This window comes from Pseudoliparis swirei, chromosome 7 (assembly GCF_029220125.1).
Source record: "Pseudoliparis swirei isolate HS2019 ecotype Mariana Trench chromosome 7, NWPU_hadal_v1, whole genome shotgun sequence".
Taxonomy (NCBI): Eukaryota; Metazoa; Chordata; class Actinopteri; order Perciformes; family Liparidae; genus Pseudoliparis; species Pseudoliparis swirei.
This window is the reverse complement of record NC_079394.1, coordinates 16,670,626-16,695,262: the sequence shown is the minus strand read 5'-3', so window position 1 is coordinate 16,695,262 and position 24,637 is coordinate 16,670,626. Positions and strand designations below refer to the sequence as shown.

The 24,637-nt window shown below is 40.3% G+C and overlaps 1 protein-coding gene across 2 annotated transcripts in view; it reads left to right on the top strand.

The window, feature by feature from the left end:
* Nucleotides 1–23,399, top strand: part of smarca2 (SWI/SNF related, matrix associated, actin dependent regulator of chromatin, subfamily a, member 2) — a 55,846-nt gene extending 32,447 nt beyond the window's left edge. For both annotated transcript variants that reach the window (XM_056418116.1, XM_056418115.1), the window contains exons 16-34: nt 376–539; nt 912–978; nt 1,065–1,175; nt 5,485–5,727; nt 6,255–6,368; nt 8,902–9,006; nt 9,631–9,717; nt 10,083–10,129; nt 10,787–10,953; nt 11,365–11,528; nt 12,438–12,665; nt 12,917–12,994; nt 16,270–16,488; nt 16,799–17,034; nt 17,396–17,501; nt 17,754–17,855; nt 19,393–19,537; nt 20,229–20,362; nt 20,963–23,399. In XM_056418116.1, coding sequence (XP_056274091.1) covers nt 376–539; nt 912–978; nt 1,065–1,175; nt 5,485–5,727; nt 6,255–6,368; nt 8,902–9,006; nt 9,631–9,717; nt 10,083–10,129; nt 10,787–10,953; nt 11,365–11,528; nt 12,438–12,665; nt 12,917–12,994; nt 16,270–16,488; nt 16,799–17,034; nt 17,396–17,501; nt 17,754–17,855; nt 19,393–19,537; nt 20,229–20,362; nt 20,963–20,992 — 2,547 coding nt within the window. In that variant the 3' untranslated portion in view covers nt 20,993–23,399. The remainder of the gene's footprint in view (nt 1–375; nt 540–911; nt 979–1,064; nt 1,176–5,484; nt 5,728–6,254; nt 6,369–8,901; nt 9,007–9,630; nt 9,718–10,082; nt 10,130–10,786; nt 10,954–11,364; nt 11,529–12,437; nt 12,666–12,916; nt 12,995–16,269; nt 16,489–16,798; nt 17,035–17,395; nt 17,502–17,753; nt 17,856–19,392; nt 19,538–20,228; nt 20,363–20,962) is intronic.
* Nucleotides 23,400–24,637: the final 1,238 nt, after the last annotated feature.

Genomic DNA, 24,637 nt, shown 5'->3' with positions numbered 1-24,637 from the left:
GAGGGGAGGGGGGGCAGATACACCTCGGGTGAATGGCAGTGAGAGAACAGAATGGCTCGGAGACCCGGTCGTGTCGAGGCATTTTTAAAGTCTTTCAACTTTCCCGGAGTCTTAAACTTATAAATCATTCAGGACGGACCTTCTGAAGTTAAGCCAAACGCCATTATTAGGGTTTTTTGTCTCAACTGTTGAGTGTTGATGGCATTCAAATATCTCATCGATTTCTAAAATTGCATGTAGACTTGTCCACTTATTGATCATCTTCTAGGAGAGAGGAAGCAATTACTCGATTGCAATGGATTATTTCCATGTTTCGATAATTTCTAACGCATGTAAGTGAATTTAAAAGCCTCTCTCTCTCTCTCTCTCTCTCAGACCCAGGGCCTGGAGTGGATGGTGTCCCTGTACAACAACAACCTGAACGGCATCCTGGCCGACGAGATGGGCCTCGGCAAAACCATCCAGACCATCGCCCTCATCACCTACCTGATGGAGCACAAGAGGATCAACGGGCCCTTCCTCATCATCGTGCCGCTCTCGTCAGTACTCCATCGGGCTCCATGTCCATCCCATAATATATCTATGAATATATCCAGCGATGCTCGCCGTTTTAGAAATGACTCAAACTATCAGTAGCTTTTTAAATGTGTGGTTTTCCAGCTCGCTGTTTTCCAGCTCGTTGTTTTCTCGCTCGTTGTTTTCCCACAAGTTGTTTTCCCGCTTGCTGTTTCCCCGTTTGCTGTTTCCTCTCTCGCTATTTTCCCGCTCGCTGTTTCTTCGCTGGCGGTTTTCTCGCTCGCTGTTTTTAGCTGTTTTCCCGACATTAAATTCTCACACAAAAATACATAACACAAAACGTCTCCAGGTGAACGACCCATTTTCACATTCTCTGGTTATTTCTCTTCTTCTAGGACCTTGTCTAACTGGGTCTATGAGATGGACAAGTGGGCCCCCTCTGTGGTTCAAGTAGCCTACAAGGTAAGAATCTTGTTCTGTGTGTCATTATTTTTCCTGCTGATTTGCTTTCCATTAACCTTCCCCCCCTCCCCCCCCTCCGGCGTCAGGGAACCCCCATGCTGCGCCGCGGGCTCGTGCCTCAACTGCGCAGCGGGAAGTTCAACGTGCTCCTGACCACCTACGAATATGTCATCAAGGACAAGCTCATCCTGGCCAAGGTGAGGCGGATCAAAGACTAACATCTTTGTAGAATACACCTGCACACACACGCACGTGCACATACACTACCGTTCAAAAGTTTGGGGTCATCCAGACAATTTCGTGTCTTCCATGAAAACTCACTTTTATTTATCAAATGAATTGAAAATTGAATAGAAAATATAGTCAAGACATTGACAAGGTTAGAAATAATGATTAATATTTGAAGTATTAATTTTGTTCTTCAAGTTCAAAGGAAGGCCAGTTGTATAGCTTATATCACCAGCATAACTGTTTTCAGCTGTGCTAACATAATTGCACAAGGGTTTTCTAATCAGATATTAGTCTTCTAAGGCGATTAGCAAACACAATGTACCATTAGAACACTGGAGTGATAGTTGATGGAAATGGGCCTCTATACACCTATGGAGATATTTCATTAGAAACCAGACATTTCCACCTAGAATAGCCATTTACCACATTAACAATGTATAGTGTGTATTTTTGATTAATGTTATCTTTATTGAAAAAACAGTGCTTTTCTTTGAAAAATGAAGACATTTCTAAGTGACCGCAAACTTTTGAACGGTAGTGTACATATATGTTTGTATGTTTATGCCCGGCATCGGAGCTCTGCGGCGCGCGAGACGGAGAGTCGAGAAGTGTTAAAGCGACACGTAGAGACAGAAATGACATGCTGTTGTGTAGATACGGGACCTTAATTTACTTCTGCTGTAATCTGGCGCTATAGAGAAAATTACAGGGTGGCGGGCGAAGATTTCAGGGGGGCCACCCTGGTAGAATGGTGAGGGAAACACTGTATGTATTTTTACATATATATTTATATATATATTTATTTTTATATTTATTTACATATATATATTTTTTTATATTTATTTATATATGTATTTATTTATATATGTATATATGTATTTATATATGTATATATTTATTTATTTATATATATATATGTATTTATATATATATGTGTATTTTTATATGTATGTTTTTATATATATATATATTTTAAATGTGTATATGTATTTATATATATATGTGTATTTATATATGTATTTACATATATATATATGTATTTATATATATATATGTGTATGTATATGTATGTATATATATGTGTATGTATATATTTATATATATATGTATTTATATATTTATATATATACATATATTTATATATATATGTATTTATATTAGTGCTGTGAAAATTAACGCGTTATGATTAAATTACAGGATTAATTAGTTGTTTTTTTAACGCATGCGCAGAATGAGCTTCCAATATACCTCAGTGTTTCCCCTACTAGGCCGCAAGGTGAACCACGAAAAGTCCTTGCGCACCCCCCCCCCCCCCCACCCCACCCGTCAACAACTCTTCTCGGCTCGCGCGCGGCAAAGCTCCGATGACGGCGCGCGCATCGCTCAGCCGCGATGCGCGCACACAGGTGGGCACACTCCGTCTCGCGCGCCGCAGAGCTGTGTGTGTGCGCATCGGGACGGAGCCAAAAAAAAGTCACTTGTCAATCCTTTCCGTGTCCGTGTGGGGTGAGGTTTCCCGTGTTGAGTCACATGAAGCCGCAGGCTCCACTCCTGGTGGTGCCCTTCCGTCAATTCCTTTAAGTTTCAGCTTTGCAACCAAAGACTTTGGTTCCCCGGACGCTGCCCGGGGGTCATGGGAATAACGCCGCCGGATCGCGAGTTGGCATCGTTTATGGTCGGAACTACGACGGTATCTAATCGTCTTCCAACCTCCGACTTTCGTTCTTGATTAATGAAAACATTCTTGACAAATGCTTTCGCTTTCGTCCGTCTGGCGCCGGTCCAAGAATGTCACCTCTAGCGGCTCAATCCGAATGTCCCCATCCCTTTCATCATGGCCCCAGTTCATGAAGAAAACCCACACAGTGAGTTTGCCTCAGCAGCTGCTAAAGGAAGACTAGAGGCCTTTAGATTGTATCATGGTGGAGTTAATGGTTGACAAAAAAGAGAAACATTTCTGTTTAAACATTCTGTTTAGGATGAAGATATATTAATGTTCCATATGGAAGAGAACTGCTATATAACTGCTGAGTTGCAGCACCATTGTTTTTGTATAAAGAATGAATAAATGTATATATCCGTCTTTTGTCATAAATCTTTATGTTCTCACAAAAATATACCGAGAATATCAGTAATATGTGATTAATCATGATTAATCCACAGAAACCTGTGATTAATTTGATTACAAATTGTAATCGTTTCACAGCCCTAATTTATATATATATATATATATGTGCATTTATATATATATATGTGTGTATTTATATATGTATGTGTGTGTGTGTCTACACACACACTTCAGCATTGGCTTCACTTCTCAGAAACGAATGTTGACACGTGTCGTTGTTTATGTTGTGTGAATAAGCTGATGAATTCCTTTGTTGACATAAACTCAAATTCTCGGCAAAACCGTATCCAACATTTTAGGCTGTAACCGATTTTGGGAAAAACAACTCATGGAGAGCCAGAGTGAGACTGAAGGTCGTTTCACCTCATTGATTGCAGAATTCAAGCAGGTGGTAATAACGAGTTTGAGCGTTTCATCTTGGGATGTAAAGGAAGTGCTGAGTGAGGCTGTGAGGGCTCCACAGAGCTGTAATCAGCTGGAGTAAGATTAATACTTAGGAGCAAGCTCTCGTCTTCACTGCGGGGTGAAAGACGGCATCGGCGCTCTCGATTTTGATTCATCTGCGAGCTTTGGAGCAGAAGAAGAAGTTGAGTGTTTGCTCATGTTTTGATGAACGAAGGGCTTTAAAGTTAAATCTGTGAAATCGTCTGCAACACACAAGCATCCGCTTATTAAAACAATATTTAAATTTGTTATTTTTTTGGTGAAGGAGTTCTTCGATCATCGCAAACGTCTTCAGAGATCTGCGACTGTCAGTTTAATGTTTGATAAAGATGTAGAGCTTTATAATGGGAAATATTAACTAAATATATATTTATCTATTTTATATATATTTATATAATAGTTATAAATATATGTATTTATATATATCTAAATATTTTACATATATAGAAAATTATATATGTATCTATATATTATATATATTTACATATATATATAATATTTATATAGATTTTTTTATAAATATATATTTACATATATATAATATGTATATATATATATATAATGTTTATATAAATATTGTATATAAATACATACATACCTGCAAACTTGTCATCTGAAATTCACCGTTTTGAAATCAAAATAGGTCATCCACGTGAATCGTGTAGATCCGAAGTGTTTTGGTATGGGGGGGGCTCAACTGGCCGGCCGGCGTTTATGAGATTCCAGTGAGACAACGGAGAAAATGTGATGTGGTGCTTTTCACAATAAAACATCTTTGATGGGACGTGTCGCGTCTCGGCCAATCAGCGTTCAGATGTCCACAGCGTTTGGGGGGGTCCTGGTTAGCTTGCATGTTACGCTGCACCGTGTATCGACGCTAACAAGTTATCCGTACGTTAAAAACGATATGATATTGCATATTTTTTGTGGCAATACTTAATTGAAAGAGCGAGCGATCAGAGCGCACGCGCTGCTCCGTGTCAAGCTGTCTGCACGCACTGCGCCAGAAGTGAAATGTTTCAGTTCTTTTTCTATAAGGCAGACAGTCTGTAAAGTTCTGTAACTCCACAGCTGCTCATACTGAAGTAACTCTGTATCATCAGATAAAAGGCCTCATAGTGTATCATCAATGCTATGACGGCACCATGTAGTTCCAAAAAGGAAGTTGGTTCATGAATGGCCATATTATATATAATGACTTTGTATTCATTATTACTATCATTATAGGGCCCGATCACTGACTCAGTCAGAGCGGAGGACCTTTTGTTCTTAAAATGTTTATTTTTATGTCGATTTGTGCATAGAACAATCAAATTACCGTAGTTCATACAACGTGGATGTGGTGTGGCGACAAAGAAAAGTCACCAGCACCCCCCCTCCCGTTGTCACCTTTTTCACCCCTCATGAATTTGCAGGTATGTATATCCATATATAATATATTTATACGTATAAATATATTATTATAAATATAAATAAGCAAGCAGATGGAATAATTGAGAGGAAGTGAAATGTTCTCTAGTTCGTGAACAAGGTGTTTGTGCTGATTTAGTTGGCATCACTAAAAACTTTCCGCAGTTCATAAAATGAGGCAGGGGAGGGGGGGTAATAATAATAACCGTCTCCTCTGAATGCCGGGCGCCCCGAGGGGACCACAAACTTCTTCTCCTCCTCAGTGTTTTTTTTTATTTGGCTGTATTCCTCAGATCCGCTGGAAGTACATGATCGTGGACGAGGGCCACCGCATGAAGAACCACCACTGCAAGCTGACCCAGGTGCTGAACACGCACTACGTGGCGCCGCGCCGCCTCCTGCTCACCGGCACGCCGCTGCAGAACAAGCTGCCCGAGCTGTGGGCGCTGCTCAACTTCCTGCTGCCCACCATCTTCAAGAGCTGCAGCACCTTCGAGCAGTGGTTCAACGCCCCGTTCGCCATGACGGGAGAGAAGGTACGTGCCCCCCGAGGCCCCGCCCAGAGGCCACGCCCCCAATACTCTAGTCATACAAGGAGATTCAACCGATGAATGTTGTATCTGCTCAGGTTGTTCCATTTTGATTTGTTGAAACTGTCATCGCCATTTTTATTCCCATTAAAGAGGGGGGGAGAGAGACAGAGGGAAAGAGAGAGAGAGCGAGGGCGGAGAGAGAAAGAGAGCGAGGGGGTGGGAGGGAAAGAGGGAGAGAGGCAGAGGGAATGAAAGAGAGGGGGGGGAGAGGGAAAGAAAGAGATAAAGAGAGGGGAGAGAGAGAGGGAAAGAAAAAGAGAGGGAAAGAAAGAGGGGAGAGAGGGAAAGAAAAAGAGAGGGAAAGAAAGAGAAAGAGTGGAGAGAGAGAGGGAAAGAAAGAGGGAGAGGGGCTGGAGGGAGAGGGAAAGCTAGAGAGGGAGAGAGAGCTTGCATTCGGCTCGTGCCGGTCCTCCCTCACAACATCCCGTGACTCCTAACTCCCCACCCCCCCCCCCTCCTGGCTGCTCCAGGTGGACCTAAACGAGGAGGAGACCATCCTGATCATCCGGCGTCTGCACAAGGTGCTCCGCCCCTTCCTGCTGCGCCGACTGAAGAAGGAGGTGGAGTCTCAGCTGCCGGAGAAGGTGAGACTCCTCCCACAACTTGAGTACATTCCAGTCATATAATTATTCCAGGTATAATATTTGTTTAAGTCAGTGGTCGCCAACCCGTCGATCGCGATCGACCGGTCGATCTCGGAGACGTTCCCTGTCGATCTCCAAAATAAAATGAAAATAAAATCAGAAACACATTGTTCCTCGTTCTCGAACATTTTCTGAAGTGTCTTCTGAAACGTTTTCTTCCTGACTGGAAGATCGACGTCAGAAAAGATCTCCACCTGATTTTAATGAACGCCTGAAAGCGGGTTCTCTGACAGCTGTGTTGTCAGCTGTGCTCCCCGAAAGAGGGGAGCGTACCACAAGTGAGGCGCAGGGGAAATGCAGAAAGACCTTTATTCATAACTTTACATATTACACAAGTTCAAAGTACAAGGACATACAACTACGTCATCAATAAATAAATGTTGTAATGCCTGTACCTTAGTGTAAATGTTTACGTTACGGCATTTACAGGTTACGCCTGCGCATGCGCAACTGCGGAGATTATTGGCGACTTGCCAGGTCTTACCTCCGTGAGTTGGGCTTTTCTGCTTTTGTCCTTCAAAACAAAAGCTCAACATTGAGCTTTTTTTCTTGTCTGATGGAGCAATCTGGTTTACTTGAAAGTGATTGCAATTATATTTATTCTATTATTTGAAAAAGCACAGATGCAGGAGTCACAAATGGTGATTCTCATATTTATTATTATTATAATTATTTAAATCTGAGGATGTCTTTAGAGCTGATGTGAATGTATTCACCAACGGGCTGACTTCAGAACCAGTCCCAGATGATAAAACTTTCATGAATACCACATTTGCCCCGAAAAACTCGTCAGTGAAGTTGAGAAAATCACCAAATCAAAGACCAGGAGCTGGATTACTGACAGCAGCTCACAGACGGCCTCAGACTGTCTGTCTGTGCTGATGAACTAACTACAAGCTCACAGACAGAGTTCAGTCACATCCATCACACTGACTGGAGTCACATGACTTGATGGCATTATGATGAGAGCTGAACTTACATGAGTTGCACTGACTGATCATGTTGTCAGTGTCGTGTTGTAATGTAAATAAATACAACATTTATATTGGTAGTTCATCCAGCTGCTCATTAAAATGTGTTTTTTCTTGTTCATATTGTGTGTGGTGAACAAATATCTTACTTTTTATATTGCACTTAAATTCTGTGTTCCTGGTCTCATCAATTTGAAAGCTGGACCAATGTGTTTTGATTTCATTCAATTAGAATTAGGCCAAATAAAAAGCCTCAAGTCATAAGTCCAGTCTGGACCGTTGTTTTCTCTCAACGCCTCAATAGGTAGATCTTGCCGGTCATGAAGGTGTAGGTCAGTGATCTTGGGCTCAAAAAGGTTGGTGACCACTGGTTTAAGTGGTTTAAGGAGCAGTAAGAATGAAAGATTTCTGCAGTCACGTAACACTTATTTAAATCTTATTTAGCGGCTGCAGACACTCATAAATCAAAGTCTTTGAAATTAACCAAACCGTCGGGCGAGCTACTTTTAAAGCTTGAATATTAATGGTGCGTAGTTTTTTTCTTTCTCATAAGGAGCCAATATTGTCTGCGGCGCCGGTATAAATTGATTTTAACGAGGCAATAAAAATCCTTTTATGGTAATCTATGCCGAGCCGGTCATCGTCTGAGGACTTCAAGGATTCTCAGAAGCATCTCAAGATGAAGATCTTTGATGAACGAGTGTATGCGCCCCTCTCGGAGGAGGCGAGAGCGTCTTGAGAAGCTCCGGGAACCAACGGGAGACACGTTTTTATTTCAGTTTTAAAGGTCCCACAATGTGGGAAATGATTTGTTATTGTTATAAAGCATGTGGAGGCGCAATGTTAATTCTCAATAGCCTTAATTTCTGGATAAAATGCACACAGACTGGAAATCAGAGCAGACCTGGGTTTGTTTTTCTCACCAGGAGAGTTCACAGAGGGTGAAAAAAGGGATATTCAGAGTTTTTTTCTCTCAATAAAACGTCGTAGAAGAAACTCCAAAATACCAGTTTGAACCAGAAAGTGAGCATCTGTAATTTAAGAGTGAACACAGGGGTTTTCTTGTTCCTTTGATGTTTTCATAGAGTTCAGAATTTGTGCGGTCATGAAAAACCTGGAAAAGTCCTTTAAAAAAAATGTTTATCCCAAAAGTTTTGGGAAAGTCCTGGAAATGTGTTATATTCATATGTTCATTTACGCAGTTTGATTAAAAGAATAAACAGTTATATTAATTATTTTAATCAAACTCATTTAAGGTGTATACTCATGTATGTGCTCAACAAGTCAAGCTTTACTTTCTTAAACCGTGACATTGAGGTTAATTTTCAAACTGAATAATTCCGGGTGTAAAGCATTTATTTTGTACGGTTTACTCGCATCTCTTGCGATGAATGTACTTTGACTATAACTCGTATATAATTTAACGTTCGCTAAATGTAGCTCCGCGATCTGTTTGTCGCTTTCCTCCGTTGGCGCTGCTCTGATTGGTCGGTGTTCCTCAGGTGGAGTACGTGGTGAGATGCGACATGTCGGCCATCCAGAAGGTTCTTTACCGCCACATGCAGAGAGGCATCCTGCTCACGGACGGCTCGGAGAAAGACAAGAAGGTACAGCCAGGCACTATTGTAGTATGTGTGTGAATATATATATATATATATATATGTGTGTGTGTGTGTATATATATCTATATCTATTATATATATGTATGTGTATATATATATATGTATTAAATATATATAATTCATATACTACATACATTTATATTTATATATGTATATATAATAAATATACTTATAATACATATATGATATGTATATATATTCTGTATATATGTATACATAATATACAACGACATATTATATATATATGTTTTATATATATGTATATATATACATATATTATATGTATATATCTAATATATATATAAATATAATACATATATGTATATATATTACATACATATATGTGTATATATAAATGTATGTAATACATGTATTATACGTGTGTGTGTGTGTGTGTGTGTGTATATATATATATATAATTATTATTATACGGTCAGAATGTGCCATGAGGTGCAGTAACGCTGACTGTTTCCTGAATTGTGTTCCTCGATTAACGACCACACTAAAACGACTCGTTGTTGTTTTTACATCTTTTTTTTAAAGAGGCATTTTTTTCAAGAAAAGAAGTGTAGTCAGGTTAATTGAAGCCGAGTCGTTGTGCTCCTTCAGGGCAAAGGCGGCTCCAAGACCCTGATGAACACCATCATGCAGCTGAAGAAGATCTGCAACCACCCCTACATGTTCCAGCACATCGAGGTGAGCGCCACCCAATCACCGCTTCATTCAACGATTATTACGTTGCCAAATATATAAAGAAATATTTTTTTTTTTAATTGAATTGAATCCAAATCTACATTGTTTGTGTTCTTGTCATAAAACAAAACCTGCGTGCAGAAACGTACAGATTAAATTTAATAATTGAGTTAATTATTAAATTATGTGTTTATTTATCCATTTTTATTTTGTTTTAAATGTCCTGTCTTGATGTTTTTATACCTGTTTTTACTGTTGCTGATTAGTCGCCAACTTAATTTTCGTTTTTTTACAATGACAATAAACTTCCTTAATTTATAAAACTCAGAGTTCCTGACAGACTAAGTGAAGCTCTTATTCTGTTGTAGGAATCGTTTGCTGAGCACTTGGGCTTTTCAGGCAACGTCATCAGTGGGTAAGTCTGACAACAACAACAAACGCCTGAAAACATAATTTTATTGTCTTTATGTCACACAATGCTAGGCAGCGTTGGAAGGGACAGAATCCTTCCTGCAGCGATGTTTATGTGCATTCATGAGCCTAAAACACCTAAAGTAGTTCATAAAACATGTAACAAGTAGTTATGACTTCCCCTATGAAGACGTATTTCATATTATTACAATGTGTTTTTTTGTATATTTAGTTAGTCTATTTCTTAACACGAACTAACGGATTGAAGTTTATTTCCGACGTGTTGAGGTGTTTTTTTCCTTGCGTGAAGGCTTACGGTAGAGACTCTGATCGCATCCAAATATACTTCAAGTATATATGCATGTTATATTTGTATATATGTATTATATATATATTATATACATATATTAGATATATTTATAAAAATGTATATGTATATATATATATTACATGTATATCTATAAATATATAATATAATATTATAATACATGCAATCTCTCTACTCACCCCTGGTGGTCAGGAGAGAGAATGCAGCTTTAACACATGAAGCATAGAATTAGTACGAGCTGACATGCTGACTTGTGATCGATACGTATATGTATCGTATATGTATCGTATATGTATATCTGCGATCGTCTTACGAGTCTCCCCTCCCCCCCAGAATTGAACTGTACCGTGCCTCTGGAAAGTTCGAGCTGCTGGATCGCATCCTGCCGAAGCTTCTCGCCACCAACCACCGGGTGCTGCTCTTCTGTCAGATGACCACACTCATGAACATCATGGAGGACTACTTCAGCTACCGCAACTTCCAGTATCTACGTCTCGACGGTAAGCTCACGAGTACTGTTGTTGTTGTCGTTGTTGTTGTTGTTTTTGTTGTTGTTGGAAAAGTGACTGGGACACGGTGCCGTCTCTTAACCAGAGATTTGAGACCATAAAGTCTCATTTTACGATGTTTAATGCTGGAATAAATGATTTCTCCAGAGACTTGATTCCAACTCTTTCCTGGTGAATGTGGCAAAAAAGTCATAAGGAGGAGTCGCCCCCTGGTGTTCGGTAGAGAGAATGCAGGTTTAACACAAAGCAAATACTTCTATACAACCAGAGGAGTGGCCCCCTGGTGGTCAGGAGAGAGAATGCAGGTTTAAGACACTTCTGCATTAGCTTCGCTCTATGAAACCAGAGTTTTCCGCCTGGTTACTGCAACTTAATACGAATAATTTGATTTAAATCCCTCAGGAAGCACGAAGGCCGACGACCGTGCGATGCTGCTGACGAAGTTCAACGAGAAGGGCTCCCAGTTCTTCATCTTCCTGCTCAGCACCAGAGCCGGCGGCCTCGGCCTCAACCTGCAGGCCGCCGACACCGTGGTCATCTTTGACAGTGACTGGAACCCACACCAGGTACGTCCACCGGGGGAGCTCTCCCCGTCACGACCTGGAGAGACGGTCCGTTGTTTGTGGGGTCAGAAAAAGAGTTTTTACGATATGATTTCCAGGTGAAGAGCAGTTCAATCCAAGCTGACCACGCATGGAAACATCCGATGGCTTTTATTACAAATAGAGGAGGGCTCAAATACTCAAGGGCCAGATTTTTGTTTTCAGGGAAATGCAAATATAGATTCAGGGTTGTGTGTACACATTTACAAGGGGTGCTGTTTGGGTGTAAATTTGTAAAATGTTGTATTTAATTTGTTCACATTAAAAAAAAAAAAAAAAAAATCCTGTTTAGTTTTTTCAATCTTTGGGCATAGATGTATGTAATTGTTTGTGTGTGTAGCTATGTATTTATATATATTTATATAATTTTTTAAATATACTATATGAATATATATATATATTTATATGTATATATTTATGTGTATATATATATTTTTATTTATTTATATATACATATATATGTGTGTATGTATATATATTTATATTTATATATGTGTGTATATAATATGTGTGTATGTATATATATTGATATATGCATGTATATATGTGGATATATATTTATATGTATATTTACATGGATATAAATGTGTAAATATATTTATATGTGTATATATATATATGTGTGTGTGTGTGTATATATATCTGTCTGTGTGTGCGTTTGATTGTTCCTCTTTTTTTGTTGTCTTTTGTCTTTAGGTGTACATATATGTACGTGTGTAGGTAGATATGTATATGTGTATATATATATATATACATGTGAATTTTTTTTACTGTTAATATGTTTAAACAAATAAAAAACTAGGTGAAAAAGAAGAATATTTTAAAGGGCCATTTGCTGACTTTGTTTTCCTCCGCCTGTTCTTCGTCCTCTAGGACCTGCAGGCTCAGGACCGCGCCCACCGCATCGGCCAGCAGAACGAGGTGCGCGTGCTCCGCCTCTGCACCGTCAACAGCGTGGAGGAGAAGATCTTGGCGGCGGCCAAGTACAAGCTCAACGTGGACCAGAAGGTCATCCAGGCGGGCATGTTCGACCAGAAGTCCTCCGGCAACGAGCGCCGCGCCTTCCTCCAGGCCATCCTGGAGACGGAGGAGCAGAACGAGGTGCGAGGCATTGACATCATCAGAGACGTCTAGATGGGAACATGTAGCCGGCGTTATATTCATGTCCTCCCCCCGTGAAGTTAAATTATGCGTACTGCTTTTTGATTGAGCTACGAGATACGATCACTTCTAATTAGGCATGTTTTTGTCATGCAATCTCAGCTTTTTAATTGGTCATTTAATCAGTGTGTCGTCTGTCAGCCATGTTTGTTTTTGAGCAGTTTAAAAAAAATGTTTTGATGAAACTTCAGGAAGAAGACGAGATCCCCGACGACGAAACCCTCAACCAGATGATCGCCCGCAACGAGGGTGAATTTGAGCTCTTTATGGTAAGAACGAGCTTGTAATGAGCGGTCTTTAAGAGGAGAGGCTGGAGGATGCTTCTCCTCTACATCCATCCACCCCCCCCCGCCAAAATAAGTGCAGGTTGTCCCTCACTTCGAGGTTAAATATCCTCATTTGTCCAGAAGCCTTCAGATACACCCCCCTCCCCCCCAGAGGATTCTTCTTACATCCTAAATGACTTTAATCGCCGTGAACACAGGGTCGCAGTCACGATGACGCCGCCCGGTTGACAGGAAACATTGTTCTGCCTCTTGGGGAACAGCCAGCAGGAAGTTCAAAATATGATGGAAACTTGTGTTGTTTTTTATTTAAATGGTTTATTTAATAAGGGACAGTGCACATTGATAAAAACATTGCAGTAAATGTGCCAGAGTTAGCCAAGAGGCTATTTTTCATCTGTAGTCCCAATGTTGCTGATGTTAAGAACAAACCTAAAAACATAAGATTGCAAATACAATCTACAGATAAAGCAAATAAAATAGGGGAGAACAATGTTAAAATGGACAGAATAAAAACATAATGTCAGAGATACAACATAAAAGCTTACAGACTAAATGTGACATACAACTGCAAACAGGTGAACGACAAGAGAAGACAGGTGGAGTAAAACGACCGACCAGCAAGTCAAGACATACAGAGACCGGACAACAGACAGACAACAACTGACAGACAGACAAAATGAAAGTCCAACCTGGACAGATGGAGGAGGTAGTTACAGTCTAGTGCTGACAGAGCTGGGTAGTAATGTACCATTTCTTTGTTTCTGCTTTAAAAGAGTTGAATGATTGTAGCTCTCTGATAGATCCTGGAATGTAGTTCCAGTGAACTGCTGCTTGTACTGAGAAAGCAGCATGACTAAAAGCACTTTTCCTGAGAGGGACGATACAATCCCCTCTTGCTGCACCTCTTGTGAGCCGATATCCAGTTCGTGTGGTGACAAATTGTTTGAGAGGAGGAGAGGTCAATCCATGTATGATTTTGTACATCAGACAGACGTGCACATATTTAATCAAGTTATCCCAACTAAGCAAGTTGTATTTTTTTAGAATAGGACAGTGATGAGACAGAACTTTTTTTTAATCAAGAGTTTTGAGTGTACGCTTGTATAATGACTGTAATGGTTTGAGCGTAGTGGCACTAGCATGTGACCAGGTTGTTAAACAGTAGGTGATATGGGAAATAACCATTGAATGCATGAATGTTTTAGCTGCCTCTGTTGACATGTAGTTGCGCGAGAATCGGAAATTGGATAGATTGAATTTTACCCGATTACAAACTTTTTTCACCTGTGATTTGAAAGACAGATTTGAATCAAAAAGTACTCCCAGGTACTTGTATTCAGATACAACCTTTAGCCTCTCCCCAGATACAAAAACATCCGGTTCTACACTATCAGAGTTTCTTTTGGTAAAAAACATACACACAGTTTTGGATATATTGAGTTGTAAACAACATTGCGTTAACCAAGTAGTCACATTAGCCATGGATGTAGTGAGTTCTTTTGCTACATCTCCCAAATTGCTGCCATGCAGATAAATGACGGTGTCATCGGCATACATTTGAATATTGGAATGAGGACAAACTGATGGCAGATCATTAATATATAAGGAAAATAATAATGGGCCCAGGACAGATCCTTGTGGGACACCTGTGGACAAGCGGAGGGCAGCGGATTGATGTTTTTGAATTTGGACAGACTGTGACCTATTAAGCAAATATGATTCCATCCATTTAAGTGTACCTGAGGAGAAGTTGTAACTGTGCAATTTGGACAAAAGAATACTATGATTTACAGTGTCAAATGCCTTCTTGAGATCAAGATAAACAGCTCCAACAACACCCCCTTTGTCCAGTAGAAATTTTATTTTTCGGTAAAGAAACAGGTGGCCGTCTCAGTGGAATAATTGGCTCTAAAGTCGAATTGCATTGGATGAAGGGCAAAGGGACTGTTTTTCAAATGGCAGATCATTTGCTCAGCTACCAACTTCTCTGCAACTTTTGATATTGTAGGCAGGATACTGATTGGTCTGTAATTAGAGGGAGAAAGGCGATCTCCTTCTTTAAATACTGGAATAACAGCAGCCGACTTCCAAACACTGGGAAACATGTTCTGAGAGATTGAGAGGTTGATGATATTGCTGATGGGATTTATTAGTGTTTTGGTAAGAGTTTTGAGCATAACGGCATCCATACCAAATGTATCTTTAGTTTTGGATGGTTTAAGAAAACTGATTATTCTTGTGACGTCTGAGTGAGTGACACTTCTTATGATGAAAGTTGGCTCCAATGTATTTACTGTACAGACAGGTCTAATCTCAGGGGAGAAACATTTAGCAATGGTGGCAACAGAATCAATGAAATAGTGATTGAAAGCTTTTGCTATTTCAACTGGATTATTTGACAGTTTACCATTAATGTTGTGATGTATGTTCACGAGCCTCCGGAGCGAGCAGTGTGATATCTCTACGGAAAAAACGTTATTTCTCCCGTGTCGATTTCTGCTTGTTACGCGAAGACGGGCTTTTCAAAATAAAGCTCCGTCTTCACAGGAAACTACTTGAGTTGAGTTTTTAAGGCTCATTTTGTGCTACTTTTAATGCATAAAATAGTTTTTCACTCGTGTGTAAAGTATAATAAAGAAACATTGGAGGCATGAACGTTAACAGTTCAGCCGTAATCTAATGCACTCTGAGGTCCTTGGATGAAGAGTGCCTTATAAATGGAATCCTTTATTATTTATTTATTATTAATTGCGCCATAAATTAAATTGATATAATCACAAAATGGTTTTATTTATATTTTTGTCAGACTTTCGAAGTTTAAATGAAAAAGAACGTTACTTCTCATTTATCCTGTCAATTTCTGCTTGTTACGTGGAGACAGGCTTTTCAAAATAAAGCTCCGTCTTCACAGGAAACTACTTGAATTGAGTTTTAAAGGCTCATTTCTAACTTTTCTGCTACTTTTAATGCATAACGTTGTTTTTCACTTGTGTGATTGTAAATTACAAAAGTTTTTTTTTTTAAGGGGGTTGTATGCAATAATTAACATCATTAAAATAAACATATCAACATTGAAAAAGCAGTTTGCACACATTGGCGGCCTAAACTTTAACAGTCCAACAGTAATCTAACAGAGCCATAAATTCAATTTATAATAATCACAAAGTCTTTTATTTTGTTAACTTTCGAAGCTTAATTCTAAAACCTCAACAGAAGCCTGTAGTGTGAAAACAACAATGGTTCTTTTCCCTCTGCAGCGCATGGACATGGACCGGCGGCGGGAGGAAGCCAGGAACCCGAAGAGGAAGCCTCGCCTCATGGAGGAGGACGAGTTGCCCTCGTGGATCATCAGAGACGAAGCCGAGATCGAGCGGCTCACCTACGAGGAGGAAGAGGAGAAGATGTTCGGCCGAGGGTCGCGCTGCCGCCGGGACGTCGACTACAGTGACGCCATGACTGAGAAACAGTGGCTGCGGGTAAAGTTTGAGTGTGTGTGTGTTTGTGTATTTATCTATTTTTTAAAATAATAATATGTTATATAATATATATATATATACATACATACCATATAACTGTAACTGTCTTTAATGCAAGGGCTGCGTTGCCCTAAGTCCCTCACACCAAACCCTCAGTGACAGTGTCCCCTAGAGACGTCTCAGGTGGATCCGGTTCATTGGCTCAGGTGTTGTGTGAGAAACACGAGAATAGAACAAACAGCCGTGACATCTGCACGTCAGAGCGCTAAGTCCCGTCTTCTCTCTCTCTCTCTCCCTCTCTCCACTCCAGGCCGTTGAGGATGGGAACCTGGAAGAGATGGAGGAGGAGATCCGGCTGAAGAAGCGCAAACGCAAGAGGCGTCCGGACAAGGAGCCGTCGTCGTCGAGCAGAGAGGACGGCGGCTCCTCCAGGGGCAAGAAGAAGAAACGCGGCCGCCCGCCGACCGACAAGCACCGCCCCAACCCGCCCAAACTCACCAAGCAGATGAACACCATCATCGACACGGTCATCAACTACAGGGATGGGTGAGCGCGTTGAACCGGCAACAAACGAGACACTTTCTGATGAAAAGAAATGCACCACCAGCCTTTTTAAAAGCCCTTTTCAGGGTCCCGTCTGTTTGTTCCGCCTCTGGGTTGCTTGTTACGGTGTTTTTAAAGTAGCTTTGGTTGGATGAGGATTAGCCTCATTATCCACTTTCTGACATTCTAAATTGCATTGTGGGTATTTTAATTGCTAATATTCACGGAAACCTATGCGGAGAGTTAAAGGCTAACTTCTTGAGTCGTGCTCCGCTTGTAAACGGGTTTATTAGTGATATATCTATATATATTTTTCTAAAGAGGTTAATTAGTTTATTTATTTTTTGGCTTGTTGTGGTTCCAGGTCGGGGAGACACCTGAGCGAGGTCTTCGTCCAGCTGCCGTCAAGGAAGGAGCTCCCGGAGTACTACGAGCTGATCAGGAAGCCTGTGGACTTTAAGAAGATCAAGGTGCGTTAGCCAATCAGGAAGCAGGTGACATGGAGGGGGGGGGGGAGGGAGGGGTCAAAGGGCAGCAGCAGAGCATCGGTGCTGCTCTTCTTTCGCCTGTTTTATATGAAATTAATATTTATAACTTATAAGATGAATGTAAACTTTGTGTTACTAATGGACAGACTGACGGATGACATCATCACGACGATGAGTTGCAGCCTTCGTTAATTTCATTTAGAAAGATTCAGATGGTATTTTTTGTTTCAACAGGACCGCGTGAGGAACCACAAGTACCGTGGCGTCGGAGACCTGGAGAGGGACGTGATGCTGCTCTGCCACAACGCCCAGACCTTCAACCTGGAGGGGTCCCAGGTCAGCATTACCCACAATTCAGAGCAACGGGGTAGGGGGGGGACGCGTTGGAGAAGGTCGGAGGTGTACACTCACTTGGGGGAATATTAAGGAGTAAAGATGGAACATAGAAACACAGGAAATCAGAGGAAAGTATAAAGATAATTACCCACAAGATTGTAACTCATATTTTGTCATCGTGGTACCGTGATGTGTTTATAGTAGGGCTGTCAGCGTTAACGCGTTAATCTATGCGATTAATTTGGCCGCGTTAACGCACTAAAATATTTTAACGCAATTAACGCAACTTTGTTGACTTCCGGTGTGCGTTGGAGTTGTTGCACTCCTCTGAGTGTCAAGCCGCGGCAGTCCGCCTCCTTCCTCCCGTCTGCTCCTCGATATTCACAGAGAAGCAGAGGGCGACGTGTCGGTGACGCGGGGCGGAAGGTGCAGGGGACTTTCTTTTTTTTGCTCCGCTCGATGCGCGCGCAGACGCGCCGGCATGGAGCTCTGCGGCTGCGAGACGGAGAGCCGAGAAGAGTGACCGACACGTGGAGACAGAATGACATGCTGCTGTGTAGACGACCAGCAACAGACGTTTAGTTTAATACAAGAACAAAGACGTCTTTAAGGAAAGAACCGTACATTACTTCTGATGTAATCTGGCGCGATAGAGAACATGACAGGGGGGCGGGGCCTCACCCTGATAGAATGGTGGGGGAAACACTGGGATGTGTCACATGCAAAAGCCTTTAAAAGGTGAATTTACATGTGTTTGTAAAATCGAGAAAATGAGCCCAGACTCCAGAGGGTTAACATGACATATTTGTCAGTTTACCAAGGCCACTGGTTCTGCTGCTGTTCAGTGTTAAAGATGACAGGACCAATGGGGTCTCTAATGCACCTTTTTTTACTAATCTGAATGTTTCACTGAAGAAACAATTTATCATCCACAATATTAAATACCTCACTGACACTTTATAGGTAGGAGCCTCTTTGAAAACACAGCTTTGTGTGAAGTTTTGTCTTTAAAAAAGAATACAATTAAACAAGTGTCTAAAATACACGCTGTCTGGAGGGATTACTCGTTCATTTAGAAGATTTAGTCTTTCGAAGAAAAAAACCCTTTTAATCGCGATTAATTAATCGCAATTTCAAAATGTGCGATTAATTAGTAAATTTTTTTTAATCGATTGACAGCCCTAGTTTATAGATGATTAATTTCGAGCCCAGCACGCTGACTCTTTGGTTTGAGAGAACAACAACAACACATGAAGGACTGTGGATTCTATGAACTTATGAAGGCCATATATAATTGGCACTTTAAACTATTTTCTTTTCAATTAGGTTGTTAGTTGAAAGGCTCGTAGTAGGGGTTTTAAGTCCCTCATTAAAGTCTCACAGGCTGTGTGACCCATAAACTTCCTCTGTTCCATTCTTCATGTTTTTCTTCTTTTTAACACAAAGGCAACAACAATGAAAGAGTCGAGTTTCTCTATTTTTATTCAGGAAATAGTCTTTATCTCTACTCACTCGTGCCCGTTTACGTCGTCCTCAGATCTACGAGGACTCCATCGTCCTCCAGTCGGTGTTCAAGAGCGCCCGGCAGAAGATCGCCAAGGACGAGGAGAGCGACGACGACAGCGACGAGGAGGAGGAGGACGAGGAAGAGGACGAGGAGGAGGACGAGTCGGAGGCCGAGGGTAGGGAAGACGCCATTTACAGGACGTGGAATGTGAATAAGAAAAGAATCCCCCCGTACGCCCTTCGTCTATTAATACACCTTATAAAACAAGTCCACGGTGACCTTGCGTTCCACTCACGGTAAATAAATACAGCAGCGTTCCCCAGAGAGCTCAACAAACATATATATATATATATATATATATATCTCACTAATTAATTATATAGAATTTATTAAACATTTTTACATATCACAATTTAATTAGTGATATATGGGGTTAATTAGTGAGATATATATTTTAATATATATAATTATATATATATATATAGGGTTAATTAGTGTGATATATATATATTAATATATATATACAAGGGGTTAATTAGTGATATATATATATTAATATATATATACAAGGGGTTAATTAGTGATATATATATTAATATATATATATATATACAAGGGGTTAATTAGTGATATATATATTAATATATATATATATACAAGGGGTTAATTAGTGAGATAGATAAACTCGCGGCGCAATTTATTTAATTTCACAACATTTTTGGTCATGGAAATTTTGTTTCAAAGTCCTGGAACCCCATTGGTCAGAATGTGTGTGACCTCTGGCTAAAGGTCATCAATGTGTTTCAATAACATAATAATAACAACAATGTGTGTTTTCTGACTTAATGGACTCTCTCCCCATTCAGCCAAGTCTGTGCGCGTGAAGATCAAGCTTAGCAAAGAGGGGCGTGGCCACGACAAGGGCAAGAAGAGGCAGAGCCGCGGGAAGGCCAAGCCGGTCGTCAGCGACGACGACAGCGACGACGACCTCGACGACAACGTACGTCCAAACAAATGTTTATTGAGTTGTGAATATGTGAACGAGTGAAACGGCGTTCTTATGAAAGGAGAAAGAAGTGAGAACAGCTGCTATCAGACAGGTGTATTCCTTCACGCTGCAGCATCAGACAGACGAACAATGTGTGCTTTTCAAGACCAAGCTTTTCACACAATTGATTTAATTAGTCATGAAACATCCATGTAATTATTACACAATAGATATCACAAGTAATATTCTGCTCTGACAGGTGAACCGTCAGAGCAGAAACATCATCACATGAAGATCAGAGATAAACACTTTGGGTCTTACACCATAGAATCAAAAGAGCAGATGGAGGGAGGGGAGAGAGAGAGAGAGAGCAAGTGAGAGAAAGAGAGAGAGAGAGACTATACATGACGGCGTGCGGTGCGTTCAAAGACTAGTCTCCTCGTGGGCCTTTAAGATCTTTTTTTTTCCCGAGAAGTCATAAAAAAAAAATCCTCAGCGAGGAAGTGAAGAAGACGCTTCTCCTCCTTTCTTACTGGAGATCTGTCTTTCATTCTTCTCCTCCTCTTTGAACCTCCTCCTCTCTAACGCCTTTTTTATCTTCTTTTCCCGCAGGATCAATCGGACAAGAGCGACGACGACTGAGGCCCCGAGGACGTTCATCTTCCTTCTCTGTCATTTCTCTTCCTCTTCTCTACCTTCATCTCTACTTCGTTCTCTCTCTCCGTCGGTGTTTTTTTCTTCTCACCAGCTTAGAAATGTATTCCGTTAATAATCGATAAGCTGCAGGAATACTCATCTGCTCCTGTTCCTGTTTTTAAGACAATTTTTTTAAGTAGATTTTTTAAACTCTTGTGCTTTAAAAGCTGATTTAAAAGTTCCGTATATCGGGGGAAAAAATCGATAAAAAAAAAGGAAAACAAAAAAACTTTTTGGTTGTGCTTTTCTTTTCTTTTTGCATTATTTGTACTCGCTTGCACTTTTAGAAAATTAAATGTCAAAATCCAAATTTGCTATTAATTCATAATAAATACTTTGGAGAACCGTTGGTGGCAAACGGATAGAAATGCAATCAGTCAAGTTTTAACTTTATTTTTGGGGGTTCTTCATTTCTCCTTGTTGCCGTGCCAAATGTGAGAGGAATTGATGCTTCGCTAAGCCCCTCCCCCAGACCAGCAATCGTCCAATCGTAGCCGAGCGACCTTAACTCGGCCCAGCTTTAGGTTTCTTCGCATGTTGAATACGGTACGAGTTTAAAGTTGTTTTAACGGACAATATTCAGTTTAAGTCACATTATTATTTTTTAAAGGATTATCTAAGACAAACATTTTAAATAAATAAAAAGCCTTTTTCAGGACCAAACGTCCTGCTCCCTATTTGGATTTTCTCTTGTTACAATAAACTTAAAAACAAACGGTTAGAATAACAACAATAAAAATTAGGAAGATTAACTTTTTATATCTGTGATGCATTATACATCTTTGAATATTCTACTCATGATACTCGGGACTATTTATGCCCCATTATTTCATGGTCATCCAGCTGTCGTTTGTTGCAGATTTAAAACTCTGTGACTTTTTAAAGGTTTTATTTGATATAAAAGATTCACGTTATGTCACCATCGACGAGGATAGGACGCTTGGCGGGCGTAGAAACAGTGACCGCGTTCACATGCATTCGAATAACTGGCTTAGTCGGACTGAAATCGAATGATCCGTTTCATGTAAACACCTTTGTTCGACTATGTGCGGTCCGACTACGATCCGATTAACGCCCCTGGATAACTCGATCCGATCCGGTTGATAATTCGACTATCGCGGCATGTAACGGTGAATTGGATTAGGAACTGGACTTTGCGTCTTTGTGCATGCTTGAGATCCCGCCCTCCTCCCCCCTCCCTCCCATGTCGTGACCCGGAAGTCGAAAGAGACGATAAGTTGTCACTGCCGGGAGCCTGGCCGGCAGAAAACAAACAAACAACGCTATGGAGAACACAAGAGCCACCACACATCTCTGGACCGAAGAGCAGACAGAATTTATGCTTCATGTATTGAAGGAGTTGAACATACTAAAGTTCATGGTTCTTGCTCGAAATGTTGATGTTGTTGTTGTTGTTGGTTGTTGTTGGTGGTGGTGAAGAGGTCAAGCGGAAATGGCTGTATCACCACGAGTTGTAATGAAAACAGCGCCACCTATCGTATCGGATATGACATGCTTTCAAAGGCCAATGATTCGAATTACTCACTGCCATGTATATTGGGATAATAGCAGATCCCCCAAAAGATAGCATCGTCCGACTAAAGCAAGATTCAAATTATACCATCATGTAAACGCACTGAATAACTATATATTATAGCCTGCGCAACAAAAAGTCAGTTGTTGCTTGATTCTATGAGGTGTCCATAAATGCTGGATGATGCTTTTCTTTTTTTCATGAACATAAATGTAACCTTACTTCACGTAGGCGGACATCATTTCGGTAAAAGCGTCTCACTCTTAACGTCTCAGAGCCGAAGCATCGGACTTTGCTGTAAATCACTTCCTCCCTCAGAAAAGAGAACTTTGTTTTTTGTTGTTGTTTTCTTCTGGATTGACACACTGGGAAACATCTTGTTTTGTTGAATAAAAACCAGCATCTATCGTAGTTCAAATGTAGCTATTTAAAGCGTCGACACGCTGCTCCATTTTGCAAACAGACTGTAAATGAAGTCTTTTTACGGACTATTAAAGAAAGATTACAGAGAACAGTGTTGTGGGATTAAAAAGAAACTTGACTTAAAGACATCGAGCCGACCACTTTATTTTAAACAATGTACCCGATTTATGAATTATTTAGATAATCGTGTTCCTGTTTTACTTTTGAGCCGTGGTGTTCTATTGGTTTATATCTCATTTGTAGCATGAGCTTTATCATGTTATTGTTTTATTGTAACTTGTGCTTGCCGACTCCGTCAGTGTGGCTTCATCTTTGCTTTGTTTGCACAGCGTCTTCGTGGTTGTAACTCGTCGCCCAGGGCAAATAAAATCTCAGATTTTCCGCACAAACAAAAAACGTGTGCATTTTTATTTTAATAGCATCCATGTGGTGATTGTGTAACAGCACAACCGAATTTACTCTTAATGGCTCTTAAGCAGCAAAGCACTCAAAAACCTTGATTTAAATTGATTATTTTGTTACAAGAGTCTTAGTTTGTCTTTTAAATACATTTTAGAAACGGGAAGTACTGAAAGTCCTGATAATTAAACATCTCTCTTGTTCTGCCTGTTTTGTGATATACATGCCTAAAAGGTGCCTACATTTCTAGACTGAAATAATATCGGCATTATAATTATTATAACTGAGGATTTTTTTAGTTGCCTATTTTGTGGAGCCCCCTCAGGACTTGGTGCCCTACGCGCAGCGCGTCGTGCGCTATGGGAGCGGCGGCGCTGCCTCGCCGGTTGCGACGCTTGTCAGCACGTTGCTAACGGCAGATGCTCCTGGTGCAGCAAGAAAGCATGGTGGCATTATTTTTGTATACGCCAAAAGAGTTAACGGCCGCTAAATGAAAGAAATGTAGCACGCTCGTCCGGCTCTCCTCGCAGGGTAAGAAAATGCGCATTGCTATCGCCAGATTTATCAGCCAATCGCAGCGCAGGAGGGGCGGGGTCAGTCAGTGATATCGCAGATTAAAAGTTTATGTAAAGTTTTGGTAGTGTTGACTGACATTATTGAATATTGTAACAACAAATTAAACATCTCATTGATGTCTTAACGGAGTTTAAAAGGGGAAATGGCCTTTTGTGGAGAGTTTTTATTCCAGTTTGGAGTAAAAGTTTGTCTACTTTAATCAATTAATTAGAAAAGTTACACATGTGTGTGTTTGGTGATCAGAGATTACAGATGCTAATCCTCCAGTGAGGTGCAGAATTGGTGTTGTTATTCTATCGTCATGAAAAACAACAACAACTTGCAATTAAGGATTTTTATTAAATGCAAATTCACAACAAACCTCAAATGTGTGTAATGGTGAAAATACAGACTTTAGTATGTTAAGTTGTAATAGTTTATTTTGATATCTGCAGAGGTCTTATGTTTTAAATTAATACATATAGAAAGATATAATAGAAAATATTAGGGAGAATATTGATATTGTTATTAATGTATTATGAAGCATAGGGGTAATGTTTACTCTATGCAAATGTAAATGGCAAGAATTAATGTATATTGCATGAGAGTGACTGTATGTTAGTATTATAGATTGACGAGGCCGGTTGAATTCCGTGAAGTGACTTACAATAACGGACTTT